This window comes from Camelus bactrianus, chromosome 17 (genome assembly GCF_048773025.1).
Source record: "Camelus bactrianus isolate YW-2024 breed Bactrian camel chromosome 17, ASM4877302v1, whole genome shotgun sequence".
Lineage (NCBI taxonomy): Eukaryota > Metazoa > Chordata > Mammalia > Artiodactyla > Camelidae > Camelus > Camelus bactrianus.
The window spans coordinates 12,578,550-12,594,451 of record NC_133555.1 but is presented as its reverse complement, the minus strand read 5'-3'; the positions used below and the strand labels follow the sequence as shown (position 1 = coordinate 12,594,451).

General features: G+C 34.7%; 1 protein-coding gene across 3 annotated transcripts in view; it reads left to right on the top strand.

Annotated features, from left to right (window-relative positions):
• The window catches only part of CNTN6 (contactin 6), a 256,106-nt gene extending 243,092 nt beyond the window's left edge, over positions 1-13,014 (top strand). For all 3 annotated transcript variants that reach the window (XM_010970580.3, XM_074344451.1, XM_074344452.1), the window contains 5 exons: positions 1-116; positions 1,493-1,679; positions 10,841-10,953; positions 11,713-11,881; positions 12,737-13,014. In XM_010970580.3, coding sequence (XP_010968882.1) covers positions 1-116; positions 1,493-1,679; positions 10,841-10,953; positions 11,713-11,881; positions 12,737-12,837 — 686 coding nt within the window. In that variant the 3' untranslated portion in view covers positions 12,838-13,014. The remainder of the gene's footprint in view (positions 117-1,492; positions 1,680-10,840; positions 10,954-11,712; positions 11,882-12,736) is intronic.
• Positions 13,015-15,902: the final 2,888 nt, after the last annotated feature.

Genomic DNA, 15,902 nt, shown 5'->3' with positions numbered 1-15,902 from the left:
AACCTCAACTAGCCCCAAGGGGAACCTCTGTCCAAAGTTTTTCTGCTTCAGAAATGGAGGTTTCATGGAATGCTATTGCCTGGAACAGAAACACTGGAAGAGTTCTGGGCTATGAGGTAATCCACATTAATTTCATGTTCCACTATGAATATGCCAGCTTACCGTACAATAGTCTGTTAAATAGTCCTGTACTACTAACCTGGTTCTTAGTATATAGTAGTGTATGTCTAAAACTACAGAGGGAAATGAATGGCAGGGATCTTTCCGGGTAATCTTAAGCAAACAAATTACTAATTGGTCGCATTTAAAAAGTAATCAGGAGATTATCTTACTTAATTATTCAAACTGCAGTCATACTTGTTTCTTGGGGATAGGTAAACATCTCATCTTCAGAGATCTTAACCCATAGAAGAATTCCAATGGGAAACCTACTCTATACTCTGGAACATGATTAAAAAAGTTAGTCATCTTGAAAAATGCAGTTAAGTGACAAGAAAAATTCTACATTCACCTAATCTGCCATATATAATCCATATAGAATGAGACAAATCACCTCATATTCATGGGTCTTCATTCTCACAAACTTAAGGAGTGAGACTTATTAACCACATATTGTCCTGTGACTTGTAAATCTAATGATTTACGAAATGAGTAACACAGTTTACTTTATTTTGGAGTTAGAATAAAAGTACGATTTTGCCTTGTACTGTTCTCTTTATTTTCTTTTTACATGAACACTCTTATCTAAAGAGAAAGTTCTACTGTATGATAGGAGTCTCTGCCACTCCACTCCTAGAATGCCCTTACCTCTTATCTGAACCCTATTTATTTCTCATAGCTCATCTCCAGTTTTCTCTGCTCTCTGAACTCTTCTCTGATCACTCCCTGATGTTATCTTTCTTCAAATTCTTACAGCATTTTCCCCCTGTATCACTTCTTTGGAATGCATCCTCCACTTTCTTTTCACATATGCATTCTAACATCTTAACTAGATTATAACGGGTTCAAAGGCAGGCATCAAGCAATATTATCTCTTGTCTTTCTCAGTGTGCCTCAAATAGTGCTAATGGTTAGGAACAGTTCAGTATAAGCTGAATTATTAATTCATCTGTGATTCAAAGAACTCTTGAGGAAATGTCAACGGCAAAACATCATAACTTCAGTCTCTGATTAATAGTATAAATCTTGTTTTGGTCTGACTTATTATATACCCTTTGTTAAAGGTGTTAACCTTTAGATATCTCACAAAACATTTTATTGTGGTAATCTAAAAAAAAAAAAAAGGAACCTAGGTTCTCTAATATCCATTATAAATTTGTACTTTTATTGCTTCCCTATAAATTTTGGACTTTGATTATTTTGTTGTTATTGTATAACCATTTTAATCAGAAAATATTCTCTCATTTATGCTCCTGACTTCTTCCCATATGTCACTGTGGTTGACAGTTGTTAGGAAACAATAAATTGCTTGCTCTTTGTTTTTAATGACCAGGTCTTGTACTGGACAGACGACTTCAAAGAATCTATGATTGGTAAAATTAGAGTCAGTGGAAATGTCACAACCAAAAACATCACAGGACTGAAAGCTAACACTCTCTACTTTGCTTCTGTGAGAGCTTACAACACTGCCGGCACAGGGCCCTCAAGCCCCCCAGTCAATGTTACCACCAAAAAGTCTCGTAAGTATACTTTACATCCCAGGGACCGAGATTCACCTATAATTAAAAACATTCCTTTGCTCAATTTCTATTTTATTCCTCCCACCTCATCATTTGACTGATTGCTTTCCTTGTTCGATGGGTTTGTCCCTTAAATCTGGATAACTGTTGCAACTTTCTGTTAACAATCAAAATGAACTGTTTTGATCTTTCTGGAATTGCAAAAGAGGAATGTGTATTAAGTGTACAGATAAAAGACAGAGAATACATTTAAGGACACACTCTGTTGCCCTCTCCCAACTTGAGTTCAGAACCTGACCTCCCATCCTTGGACAGTTAGGTGGTTATTTAATCTTTCAGTTTCAACATGCTCATTTGTAAAATGAAGAAAAAGTAGTACCTATTTCCTCATAGGGCTTTGTTTAAGATTGAAAGAGATAAATTAATGTAAAGTATCTAGCACATGCCTTAGTAAATGCTTAGTGAATGTTTTGTTTGTCAGTTTTTGTTTGGTTTGGTTTATCATTTGAGTCTTGATGGGATCCTAGCATTGTCATATATCTGTATCTTTTCTTCCATGGTACTTTTATCACTGCAGTTTACTTGGAAGCCCCTGAAATCCAAGAATTAACTCTTTTGCTTCTTTTTATCTCCTTTAACAATAAGCTAAATGTCTTTCACATAGATAGGACCTACTAAATAAAGGATGAACATTTGATTGTTGCTGCATTTATCCTATGAGTGAGTCTGGTATTCAAAGATATTCTGCAATATGAGGCACAGTAGTAAAGAAGGAATGGTCTGATCAGATAGGACTTCGCAAGAGCTGCAATTTGTACTTTTTATGATTGCATAATGGTCATATATTTCTTACATACTGTAAATAAACAAAATATTTTTATTAACAGGCTTTTAAAAACACATTCTTTGGTCTCTGAACCCTGATGAAAAAGAGTAACAAATACAGTTGCTGAATTTTGAAAGACTAAGACATGAATGCACTGCTACTAACAAGCAGAAAAAATAGAGCTTGCCTTTAAATGCTGCATTCTTATTTCTCCTGTGTATTGGGAAAGAATAGGTGGTTGAAAAGAATTTGAAAAGCAAAAGATATATTTCTTCCTATAAACATATATTTGCCATGTCCGAAAAGAACTTAGAAATTGTCAATTAATAGGCTTTTGATTACGGAGTGCATTACCCACTATGTCCATTTCACCAGCCAGCAGAGACCTGTGTTCTAATTCTGGGTACATCACTGACTTATAACCTGACATAGGACATTCCCTTTTTATGCTTTAATTTTCTTACATGTTAAATGAAATTATGTCTGACCCTACTACTTTCCCAAATTATCAGTGAGGAACAAATGAGGTTCTGATTATAGGAGCACATTGGAAAACACAAACTGCTGTGGAACTGCTAAGGAGGAAACAAACACACAAACAAAAACCTCTAGCATCAGTCCATTTCAAGGAAAGAGCATGTGTGGATCAACAATTCTTAAACCAGCTCTCCTTCAACCCACTAGCTCGAAATAGACTAAGTCATGAGTGATCCTCAAGAACTGACCAGTCAGAGATGTAGTTCCATTCCTCTTCCTGTTTTATTCCATGTTGACTAAATTAATGAAGTCACTGCCATACACCTGTAGGAATGACTGGCTTCCATGGCCCTTCTGGAGTCTAGCCTTTTTCAGTTAATCTGAAAATCTTGATGGAAATCTCCAATCAATCAGTGGTTTTAAATTTGCCCAGACACTTCCTTCTAGCTGATGGGGGTTGCCAAACTCACAGAAACTGCTACGTGTAATTCAGTTTCTATCTCAGGCAAAATCAAGGGTGATCAGAAGTATGTAAAGGCAGTATTTAAAAACCTCATAGATCTGACAGATCTGTGACAGATATTTCAGTATATTTGGTGAGACAATATTCAAGCTTACTCATATTACATGTATTTTCACTGATCAGTTTAAAGTAGGCTGAGAGCTGAACAATAAACTAATGACAAAAATATATATCTCTATAGGTATATATATATATATATATATATATATATGATATACATAAGACAATGTACACACATCTATATATACACACACATATACAGTTGTCCTTCACTATCCAAAGGGTTTTGGCTCCTGGAGCATCCACAGATGCCTAACTGCCTTATGTAAAATAGCATAGTATTTGCATATAACCTATACACATCCTCTATATATTTTAAATCATCTCTAGATTACTTATAATACCTAGTGCAATGTAAATGTTATGTAAATAGTTGCAAATACAGTGTAAATGCTATGTAAATATTTGTCAGCACACAGCAAATTCAAGTTTCGCTTTTTGGAACTTTCTGAAATTTTTTTTCAAATATTTTCAGTCTGAAGTTGGTTGAATCTGCCTATGTGGAGAACCCTCATATATGCAGATAGAGGACAACCTGTACATACAAATGAACATACACACATAAACACATTGTACATAACCTTAAAAATATTTTTTTTCCTTTATCAACCATATGACCATGTGATAGTTTTTGCTAACCTATTCTATGTTTTTAAGCAGAAAACTTGTTTTTGACATGGCAAATCAGGTGTGTTCTGTTGACCTACTTGGTCCTAGAAATGGAACTGACTGAAATTTGTATTAAATGCCGAAGAACATTACTGGTGGCTTGCCTGAGTGTTCCAATGATTGGCCTCATCAAAGGGTTGGGAGATATATCCTTTGAAAACAGTTTAATTAACAAGGAGAATTTTTATCCAAAATATAGTGCTAGAATATATCTCCTGAGAGAAAAGTGAGATGAGAGAAAGTGACAGCCGAGTTTGGTATTTCTTTAGCATCCATCTTCTTTCTTGACTAAATCAAAATAAAAATCTTTGTAATTTCTAATTTCTTTCAAGAAAACATTGTTTCAATATTTCTTAAATTTGCCTTTCACCAGCCTGCATGCTTCAGTGTTTTATCAAAACACACAACAGGACTTGAGAATCTAAGAATGTCCTACAAGACTCCATCTCATATTTGAATACCAATCAAACCTCTGATTTTTTCTTTTGACATTCTTGAACACTGACATTGTGAAAAAAGCCTCCTATTGTTAATATTCAAATTGCCATAGCTTAAGAGTTTTAAAACAACAAAAATTTATTATCACACAATTCTAGAGGTCGGAAGTCAGAAATTAGTTTCATTGGTTGGAAAACAAGGTGTAAAGAGGGCTGTACTTCTTTTGGAGGCTCTGGAAGGGCATTCATTTCCTTGCATTTTCTGGCTTTTAGAAACAACCTGTACCCTTTGGCTTGTGATCCCTTTCTCTCCAGCACTGTGGTATCTTCAAATCTCCCTGACTCTGACTCTCTTGCCTCCTTTCCCTCATAAGGATCATTGTGATTACATTCAACCCACTTGGAGAATCCAGGATTATTTACCCACATCAAGATCCTTAACTTCATCACATCTGCAAAGTCCTCTTTTCCATATAAAGTAAAATATCTATAGGTTCTGGGAATTAGGATCTCAACATGCCTGGGAGGCCCTTATTCTACCAACCACAGTTACAAAATATTGAGTACTTTTATGTCCCAAAGCCCAGGATTAATGTTCTACATATACCATCTCACTGAATTATTACAACATATCAAGAAGTTTGGTATTTTATTTCCTAGTTATGAGAAAATAGATGCTTAGAAAAGTTCTTCTGTGGCATCTGTTAGACTGACATACTATGAAGATGGATTCTGAATCTTCTGATCCCACGAACATCTTGCTAGTTCATAACCTTCATCTAACCATCTAAATAGTCTCTCTCCAGATTCCCAAATTTCAGTCCAAACTGCCTTGAGAATTTTCTTCCTAAAATGGAATCATACCCTCTTCTAATTCCAATATTTAATTGTGTCCTCTATTCCAGAGAACAAAGACTAGAGAAAGGTATACAATTCCTTTCCATTCCATTTTTCATATAGTCCTTGCAGCATCAGATTTACTGAATTTTCTAAAGTTTATCATTTACTTATCTGATTTCACATATTCTCCCAGTTTATAGAGGTCTCACCATGCCTATAAACAGACAAATGTCTTTTCTACCGGTCTATAAATTGCACCAAATTTCCCCTTTAATATATTTGCATTTTCTGAGTGATTCAGTTACATAATGAGCCTTATTACTTGATAATTCAGAACTCATTTTTTTATCTGAAAAGCAGAGATGCTATACTTTCCTCTAGAGTTTGACTTTAAAACTAAAGGATATAATGTACACTAAGGTGATCCAGAGGCAGCCATACAGTGACAGTCCGGTGGGTGGTAACAAGTATTATAATATTTCCTCTTTAGAGGTGCTCTCACTTTCTTTGCATTTCTTAAAGCAGGAAAGCACAGCAACTTTCTACTTTCTTTCTCTTCATAAATTTCTGCTGCAGAAATTTTCTTCAAGGGTCATGGAAGGACATCCAAAGCAAAGATGAGAAATGACTTTAATGAAACACTGATGATAGCTCTGATTCTAAGCGCTAACCTTGGATCTAACTTTGATTTTCCATGTCCTTGAGATGACATCAAGATTACCTCTAAATAGTGGTTACAGCAAAAAATTCTCCATCCATCACACATTCATACCATCACCGTCTAGATTTTCTACCTGATATTTGACCAGTTGCAAATTCTGAGAAAGCAGAGCTCACAATTACCGAAATGTCTGCCTATTCTGATTGGATGAGCTAAACAGAAGGAAGAACTTTTTTGTGGAAATACAATGATTCAGACAATTACTCAAGAAAATAGTGCCTCCCATGAGCCATGCTCAGGGTTAGGTTCCTAAGGGAGATGAAAATGGGCAAGATCCTTGCCTTCAGGTAATTTCTCTTCTAGTGGGAGGCAAGTTAAAAACAAGAGAAAAAAAAAGAAATAAAATAATCATAGATTATGAAAAGTAATACAAATAAAATAAGAGGCTGAGATATACATTAGGAGTACCTTTATAGGGAGACTATATATTTTGATATGACATAAAGATAAGAAGGAACTAGTTGAAAAAGAGACCTCCAAACAAAAGAAGAGCATATGCAAAGCTTCTATAGTCTTTTGTTATTATTGTTGCTGGCGATCATGACAGCCTTACAGGGTTTTTAAAAGTATCGGTGGTTTAACATTAAATACATAGCTTAGTGAAAGTGATGTCTTTCCAAAAGACAACTGAGGAGCACTGCAAATATAAATATATTGTGATCCACACAGACATCATTTAAATGAATTTAGGTTTACAACTAACGGGAGAAAAATATTTACATCAATTCCAAGAAGAAAGGAGGGGAAAAGCATTGCTTATGTAGACAGATGTATTCAGACCCAGCAACAGAAAGTGTTTGCAAATTTTGGTTCAATTTGGCCCCTGACATTGACTGACTAGCACTCTACTGGATTTTTCTTGCTGTAAATAATGCAATCAATCCATATTTAGACATAAAGGAAGCATTAAGCTTTTATTTCATCTTGCACTTACGTTCTTTCTCTCTTTCCAAATGTCAACCCCATGCTGTTACTTAGAAGTGTAACATAAGAAGTTGTTTTTGAATTGAGTTCACAGTGTGAACTACAGTTGAATATAAATGCCATCTACAGAAAAATTGATCACAGGGAAGCCATTAGAGCTGTGGAGGGCTAGTTTAATGTTGCTCTGTCATTTGATTAATAGAAAATGATTTAGTCTTCAGAAATTGCCTGCAAAAATTTTTCAAAAAATTTGAAAAGTGCTTGTTTGCCGAGTTGAGCATTGACCAACTTGGTACAAAAACATCCGTGACATGTGATTTATACTGTCCATGTAACAGTGTTTTGGTTTTTCAAGGTAATAGAAATTTTAATTTCATCATAGATATTTGAAATCCAGTTTAATCAAGTACATTAAATTCATGGAAACAGAACTGTTAACAGAGTTCATAATAAGATCATGGCCTTCTGAAGCACCTTTTAGAAACTTAAAAAAAATACTTCAACAAAAGGCACTGGCATTAGAGTCACACTCATGGACAAAGATAAGACGAACTATAGACTATGAGAACTTTGTAACAATTATCTGAGACTCTAACGCTTTGTCTGCCTTTAAAAAAGCACATAAAGAACCCAAATAAGAGCAAAATTATTAAAGGAAAATCTTGAATATATTTTATTTAAGAAGTGAATCATTTGCAAACTTTGGAACTGTATTATTAGTAACAAACCGCACTGAACATAATTAAAAAATTAATTATGTCATAACACCACAGTGGAGAACAGTTCCACTCAGAGAAGAGAACTCACAGCTACTGAGCTATTTAGTATCTACCACTAAGCAAGCAAGGAACATTTCATATTTTATTCCGTGGAAGCTAAAAATCTTGTATACAAGGATATAGATATATTGTGTGTGTGTGTGTGTGTGTGTGTGTGTGTGTAAAATATAAAATCTTTCATTCTAAAGATTAGAAAACCAGGACTCCTGAAAGAGCCTGGATATAAATTCAGGTCTCTCTGACATCAAAGCCCAACTTTTTCTACCTTCTAGAGAGCAAGAGACAAAGCATTCCAAATAATCCATATGATTGGCCATTCATACCAAGAGTTCATTCCTGATAGAACTTTTCTCACTGTATGTCCATGAGATGCCTTACTTCTGCTTTGATAAATGATGAAACAAATGTAAATGTTTCAATATCATCGGCATAGTCACTATCATGTAGTCAGTAGAAGACAGTTCTCTGCCTCCCAGCTAGTAGCTTCATCAATGGATTCATATTGTTAAAATGAGTACTTTTTATCTAAACATGCAAACAGAACAGGCACTGCAACAGATGAAGCCTTCAGAATCTGTCACTACCAGTGACATCAAAGGAGTGAATTTATATATTTGCTGTATTGATTGTAGATGTTGTTAATGGTAAGCACTTTGTTTTAAAGAACAGAGATTAAAGAAATGTGTCACAAGAGTATACTAGATACTAAAACTGTGGTTTCTTGTGAGAATTTTTATATTATCCCTTTTACAGCAGAGAAAAATATTAGAAAAGGCACTTTGGGATAAGCTGAGGGAAAATAGTCACAAAACTGTAATCGTTGCCATGAGTTCTTCAGAAATAAAGTGTTGACAAGCATTCACTGTGTTTTTACTATGTGCAAAACTCTGAGGCTTTTAATGATGATTTGGTTTATACTGGCAAGAAATGTACTAGGGCATGGTCAAGCCAATTGAACTGTTTGTCTTATAAATTTATATGGATTGCTGTAGGCTAAGCCATGTCAAATGGCCTTGATTATAGGATGGGGTAATGAATGGAATGGCCACACTGTGTCACCTATGGAGCTGCCCACAGTCCAGTACATAAGGAGTATGACCTGAGAAAACCACACAGGACCCTGAGCAGTTTCTTGTTAGCCATCTTACTGAAAGTCATTTATTCAGCATATATAAAATGCATGGCTCCTACTATGTGACAAGTACTGTGCTAGTAGTTGGTGATACATACTGAACAGGGCATATGCACTCAATAAATTTAAGGAAACACAATTTAAGGAAAACAATATAATTCAGTGTGATTAATCCATAATTAAATATGAACTGAGCCCCATCGGAGCAGAGAAGGAAACGTTTATCTCTCTACTACGTCCCAACAGAGGTGTAAGTGACTGGGTAAACAATAGTGATATCTCAGTGGCTTTGGGGAGGCAAGAGATGTTGGAAAATCAAATGTTGGACACCCTGTGACTCTTTCAGTGACACTTAAGACATTAAATAGCAGCTGAGTCAAAACTCCAAAACAAATCATTTCCATTTCCATCAGTGTTGTAATGAGTTAAATATTACGGTCTTTCAGTCTCACAAATTCAAATCAGGTGCCAAAAACATCTTGATGGGTAGTTTTATCCTTGCCTCTGCCATCCAGATAAATTATTTTTAATCTCTCCAGTTTCTTAAATCTTAAAAATAATCATGTGGATTCAAATCTTTGAGAAACAGCATGTTGTCATGAGAAAAACCGTATTATAAATCAAGAGACCAGGATTCTGACTTGACTTAGTCATTCATTAGCTGTATGCTTTTGAATAAGTAGACATCAAACCATGACTACAGTTTCCTTGCATGTAAAATTTTCCAGTTGGACTAGATCCATTTCTTTGGAAGGCTGATTCTAAATATGTTTTCCCTTACTTCCCATCACCTTTCTTCCAGACAACATTAATTTCAGGGAACTAAGAGTCACAGTTTGGATTTAGAGCAGATACATTTTAGGATGATCAACTAGTTTGTAATGGTTTTCCCTTTTCAGGGTTCTACAAACTCTATTTATATTAAGTGACATGCATCTTTCTCACTGCCTAGCCCCAGCTGATTGGGCTAAGATAAATTAAGCCAATCATCAGTTCTTACCTGGAAATTCCAGCTTGGACTATCTCTGAACAAATGAGGTTTGAAACTTCAGCTGTGGTGGGTGGTCATGACTTCTGCCACATATACTGAGAATAATAAAGAGGTAGTCTATGGCAAGATGGACATGCAGCAAACATTACAGTGAGGGATAGAGAGACGAATTTCCTGGGTTTTGAACATTTTTTTGTCCCTTCTGAGCCTCTGCTGCATTCTGCAATGAATTCTAACAGATAACCCTATGTCCTTCACAATCTGTTACTAATATTTCATTTAAAATGTCTTGAGTTTTAAACAAACTCAAGTGGTTGTGTTATTTACAGTCAGAGTACTAACTAACACAAGATTAAAAAGTAAAGTGCTACCAGGAATGAACAGCTTTGTGCTGAAAAACGGAAAAAGTTTGCAGACTGAGTTTTTCTGAGATGCTCACTGATTAATGGGAAAATGAAATGCTAGATAAAGGAGCCCTCCATCTATGTATATATGGTAAAGGAAATAAACTCAACAGCAGTGATTAATAAGTTAATACTGGACATGCAGCATGCCATTATTAATTCATAAGTTTGTTACAAAGATATTTCCAAATGACCAGAATTTGAATGAATTTGCTTACTCTGATTAGAATTAATATGATATTTCATATGACACTGAAAATATTTTAGCTTCTCCTATGCTAATTATTAAGAACTTGTTTTCTCTTGTCATGTTGATGGGTCATACAGTAACCTTGAGCTAATTCGTATTCATTTGGACCTTTGATTTTCTTTTTAAAGCTCCAAGCCAACCACCAGCTAACATTGCCTGGAAACTGACCAATTCAAAATTATGCTTAAACTGGGAGCATGTAAAAACCATGGAAAATGAGTCTGAAGTGTTAGGCTACAAGGTGAGTATTTTGTTTTTTCTTTAATCATATCAATTAACTTACTAAGGAACCAGAAATGTCAGAACCGGATAGGAACATAGTTTATGTACATGGAAATATAGTAATATTTTTCTAACGTTTTGAAAATATTTAGCATTTCTGCTTTTAAACTCTTCACTGAAAGTTTTATATTCTGAGGTCAGTAATGTGTCATTGAACATTAAGAAATAAAACTTTGTAGTATGCAACATTTTTTTCTTCAAGTGACTCCCCTCAACATGAAAAGATGATGGTAAATGTGGGAAGTAAATATGAGATGAGAATGAAGTCAGAAAGTATATTCAAAGAGAATTCCTAGAACTTAGGCTACAGTTGGATACCGTCTTTAAACAACATAAAAGGAATCCAACAAGAGTATAGTCAAATACCCAGAGCAAATCATTTTCATCAGTGGTAATGAACATTATCTCATGGCAAATGCATATAGTATTCAGACATTTGAATGGGTCCAAACTAACCAGTACTTTTCATAGCAAGCTCCAAAGATAATGGCCTCAAGCCATTTAATCAAGAGATAAATCTATTCTCATTTCAGAAGCATTGGCCAAAAAGGAAATATTTTTTTCTTAACAACTAAATTTAAAGAAAAGGCATAGATCAGATGTTTCTGTCCAAGGACTATAGCATTTATGTTGCTCACAGTGTTATAATGTTCCATAAGAGTTTCTGAACCTTAGATAAGCAAGATGTCCATTTAACTTGGTTCATTATTTTATTCAGATTCTATACCGGCAAAACAGACAGAGTAAAACTCATATATTGGAAACAAACAACACATCTGCTGAGCTTCTAGTTCCATTTGAAGAGGACTACTTGATTGAAATAAGAACAGTTAGTGATGGTGGGGATGGAAGCAGCAGTGAGGAAATTAGGATTCCAAAAATGTCAAGTAAGTTGAATCACCATTGCTGTTGTAGATTTTGAATCCAGGCAGCTGCCAGCATGAAATCTGGGCTCTATGAATCTTTCCAATTCTTGTTTAAATGTTGGGTGAAAAAAATAAAAGGTCTGTGTTTCCATTTTCAATCGTGAGCAAGAGGTGATAAGTCATTTTTCTTTAACTAATCCCTCAAGTTTGTAACCTGCTTACATTTTACAGTTTTATGTTTCTTCATTTGAATCTCAAAAAAACAAAAAAACCCACAACTGTGTGTCATTGGTAAATGCTTCATTCTATTGGAACAAAAATCAGAAAGTTTTTCCATGGGTACTTGCAGGCTTCTGAGAGCAGGGACAGCAAATATGAAGCACACGTACATATACCTCTCTTCCTGTTTTCGTGGCAGACATCACTAACCAATTAGTACTGCATTTGTACTGAGCTGAGTCAGCACTTTCAAATCCTCTCATTGTGATATTCTAGGCAGGTAGCACCAATCAGCCATATTTAGCATGTAATGATAATTTATTATTTCCATTTTAGAACAATCACTCCTTTATGTACCTGAAGCTGTGACAAGCGTTTTAAGTCACAGGCTGCCACATGTTGGCCAATCCTATTCTGCCCTTAAGTCAGACCTGGCCAATTTTGGTATTTTTCTTTTTCTTTTCTACATTTAAAATCAACATCCTAAGATACAGGGTTAAAAACACTTCCTAAAATTAAATACAATGTAAGTGAAACAAGCGTATTAAAATGTGTTATTAGAATAGAAATAATAGTATGTGTTTTGGTACATGAATAATTAATCTAACATGTAATTTTACTTTTTTCATGATATTGTTTCATTTTTATACTTTTCAGGTTTGAGTTCCAGAGGAGCACCAGTATTAGAAGCTAGAGTCCATTTCCTGTCAGTTGTTACAATTATTTTGTACTGCTCTGCTATTCAGGCACTTAAATGAGAAATAAAACCATAAATCTCTGAGAGCTTTTTGAAAGCAAATCATTCTGTAAATAAACTATCCAGCCCCTGTTATAAGATACATTCTTATTACAGATTTGTTTGGAAAGAAAAAAAAATGTATATTAAGTTATTGTAAATATCCATGTTACAGTAATAAAACAATTTTAAACTCTTTCGAATTTTAAAGTTCACACATGATTACGTACAATCAGAAGGTGCCAAATTAATCCACGGATTTGTCACTGCTGTGGCTTTTAAGTGACTTATATGGGAATATAAATAACTCTCTTGATAACAATGGTCAATATGAAAGAAATCGCAGTTACCATAGCTAAGATGCACACTTTTAATATGCTCCAGACAATGTTCTTCAGTATTAAAAACTGTCACACTATTTGGAAATAAAATATAATTATTTGTATACTCGGGGTTCTTTAAAAACATGAGCTATTGCAAAGCATAAGATGCTTTTATCTCTGAATCAAGTTGGGACAAGAAATAGTATGTGCCCAGTAATATATCCATATACTTGATGTTCTTCTCAACTCACTTTTCTAGTAGGTTCAGTAATAAAAATGGCAGAAAAAGTGTTTTCTGGCAAAGAAAAATAAAAGGGAAATAAGCAACCCCCAAAGTAATCTAACAACTCTTGTACACAGTAGGCAATTTCTCATAGCAAAGTTTAATTTCATTATCAATTCTGAATTCTCCTAAGGAAGAAGTTCCATGAAAAGTCCCAGGTAATTATTACAAATTGTAACCAATGTGTGTGGCCTTATTTTTAATGCAATAAATAAATCTGGGAACAGAACTGCTTAACCAAGTTTTTGACATTTTGGTCTATATATATATATGTGTGTGTGTGTATGTGTGTGTGTGAGTATATACACACAACAAATATATTATATATAAAATATATAAAAATATAAATATATATAATATATATTTACCAATTTTTACTGCAGCTATAAAAATAATTCTACACTGTCCAAAATACAGAAAGATTTTTATAGGTTGATTCTTCTCAAGGATGAATCTATTAAAGTCAGTGGTCTCACTTCTTAGAATTGCACTAGTGGAGCAAGCAGAATGGAAGAAAAGGTTAATGAGTGGGTCCATGTCATTTTATGTAATCATCCATTTCCTTCACAAACAGCCTTGAGGGGCTTGTCCTGATGTCAGCCTGCTCTAGCTCCCAGCCAATCAGGTTTCATGTCCTGGAGAGATGGGAGTGAGAAATGGTCACACTAGTTTTGCCTTTGTAACATGGTGCAACCTCTTAATTATGTTGAAAATATTTGAACTCTCCTTAGAACCCTCAAGTCACACAACTCTCAAAACTGGATTTTGTCATTTTCATTCTTTAAGTATTTCACAGCTGTTTAAAATACTTGACATAGTCAACAGCATACGGACAATGACTTTGCATAGTTCAGAACTTGCTCCTTGCCTGAACAGTGTGTCAAATATGCAGTACAAATCAATGAGCCTTATTATGCTGGCACCTTAAGACTTGACTGTGCTTTTATGGAGCAAAATAAACAAGTAAAAGAAAATACCACTTGGCATGCTCCTATTAACAGCTGCCTAAACAAGACATATGTGTATTGATCCGATATACCACTGATGGCAAATGGTCTTACTGGTTTTCTCAATTTGGTAAGAGACAAGATTTGTGTCTTCATCTCCAAAATGGAGATTGCGAGTTAAATATACTATGAGATTTGTGCTTTTCCTGACTAAGTGAACTAAATACATAGTCATTTGTGTATGAATCCAAACGCTAAGTCAGTCCTTATCAATAACTCTTACATATTTGCAGGTATACTTTAATTCATAATCATTGGAGTATTAAATGTCTGTATCAATCAATATCTAACAAATTATTTACATGTTCACCCATCCATACTAAAATTTTCAGAATATAATTTAGCATTAATATTAAAGAGTGTGTACTTTGATTCCTAGTTGATTTGAGTCTTTACAATTAGTGAGGCCTTGGGCACATCTTTTGTCACCCCCCAAATCACTATCATTAGGATTAAAAGACACAATATACACAAGCATTGAGTATGGTGCATGGAAAATCTGAAGTCATCAACAAACAGAGCTGCTGTCATCTACTGCTATGAACCAAGCCCCTAATGAAAAAAGTTACTATACTTAAGTGTCCAACAGACTATGAAAACAGATTCAACTTGTGTTAATGTCAAAATCCAAAACAGCTTCAAGGAAAATGAGTGGTCCACCTATTCAACACTACATGGCACTAAAGAACAGAACCAATGGTGGTTCCATCAATCCATTTCAGGAAAATACTCTGTGTGATATACATACTTCTCTGACATTCAGGAAAGGTTTCCAGTAGATCCCTTTACTGACTGAGTGTACTGAGTGTATTGCTGTTATTAACTGTTATGAACATGATAACTAATTTCCCTAATTCCTACAAGGTGGAGAAAATATGTGATTTCACCAGGAAATGGCCACATAAGAAAAAGAGAATAAGGGTTAGGACATGACACAGAAAATATGACACTATTAAATTATGGGCTTCTCAGATAATGTTGACTTCAAATTCAGCTCCATTTTCTCTCTTCTCTTGCAATTCACCTTATAATCCTTCCATGCCAGTGCCCCTTTTCTAACTGTATACCAGAAGGTGACTTACAAGAGGTTATACCTATCTATAATAGCAAATGCAGTGAGAGATGACCTGGAATCTATTTGGACTCCAAATGCAGTAACATAATCATGACTTCCCTTAAGTAAATCTACTATTTTTAAGCTTCCACATGTTATCATTTTGTACTCCATCTTGGGATGTTAGGTTTTATACATTTCCTATAGTCCATAGTTATTTCATTTTCTATAAAACTATGCATTTAATTCAACAATGTATTTAATTAATTTTTTTATCCTAGAATTCAAGAATTTGGTGATAATATCTCTGTTGAATTCAGTTCTTGAATTAGTCAAGTTCTCCTGGGACACAGAACCAAAAGTATGTGAGGTATGTTGGGGGGGGTAGAGAGAGAAGGTGAAAGGGAGAGTGAGAGAGAG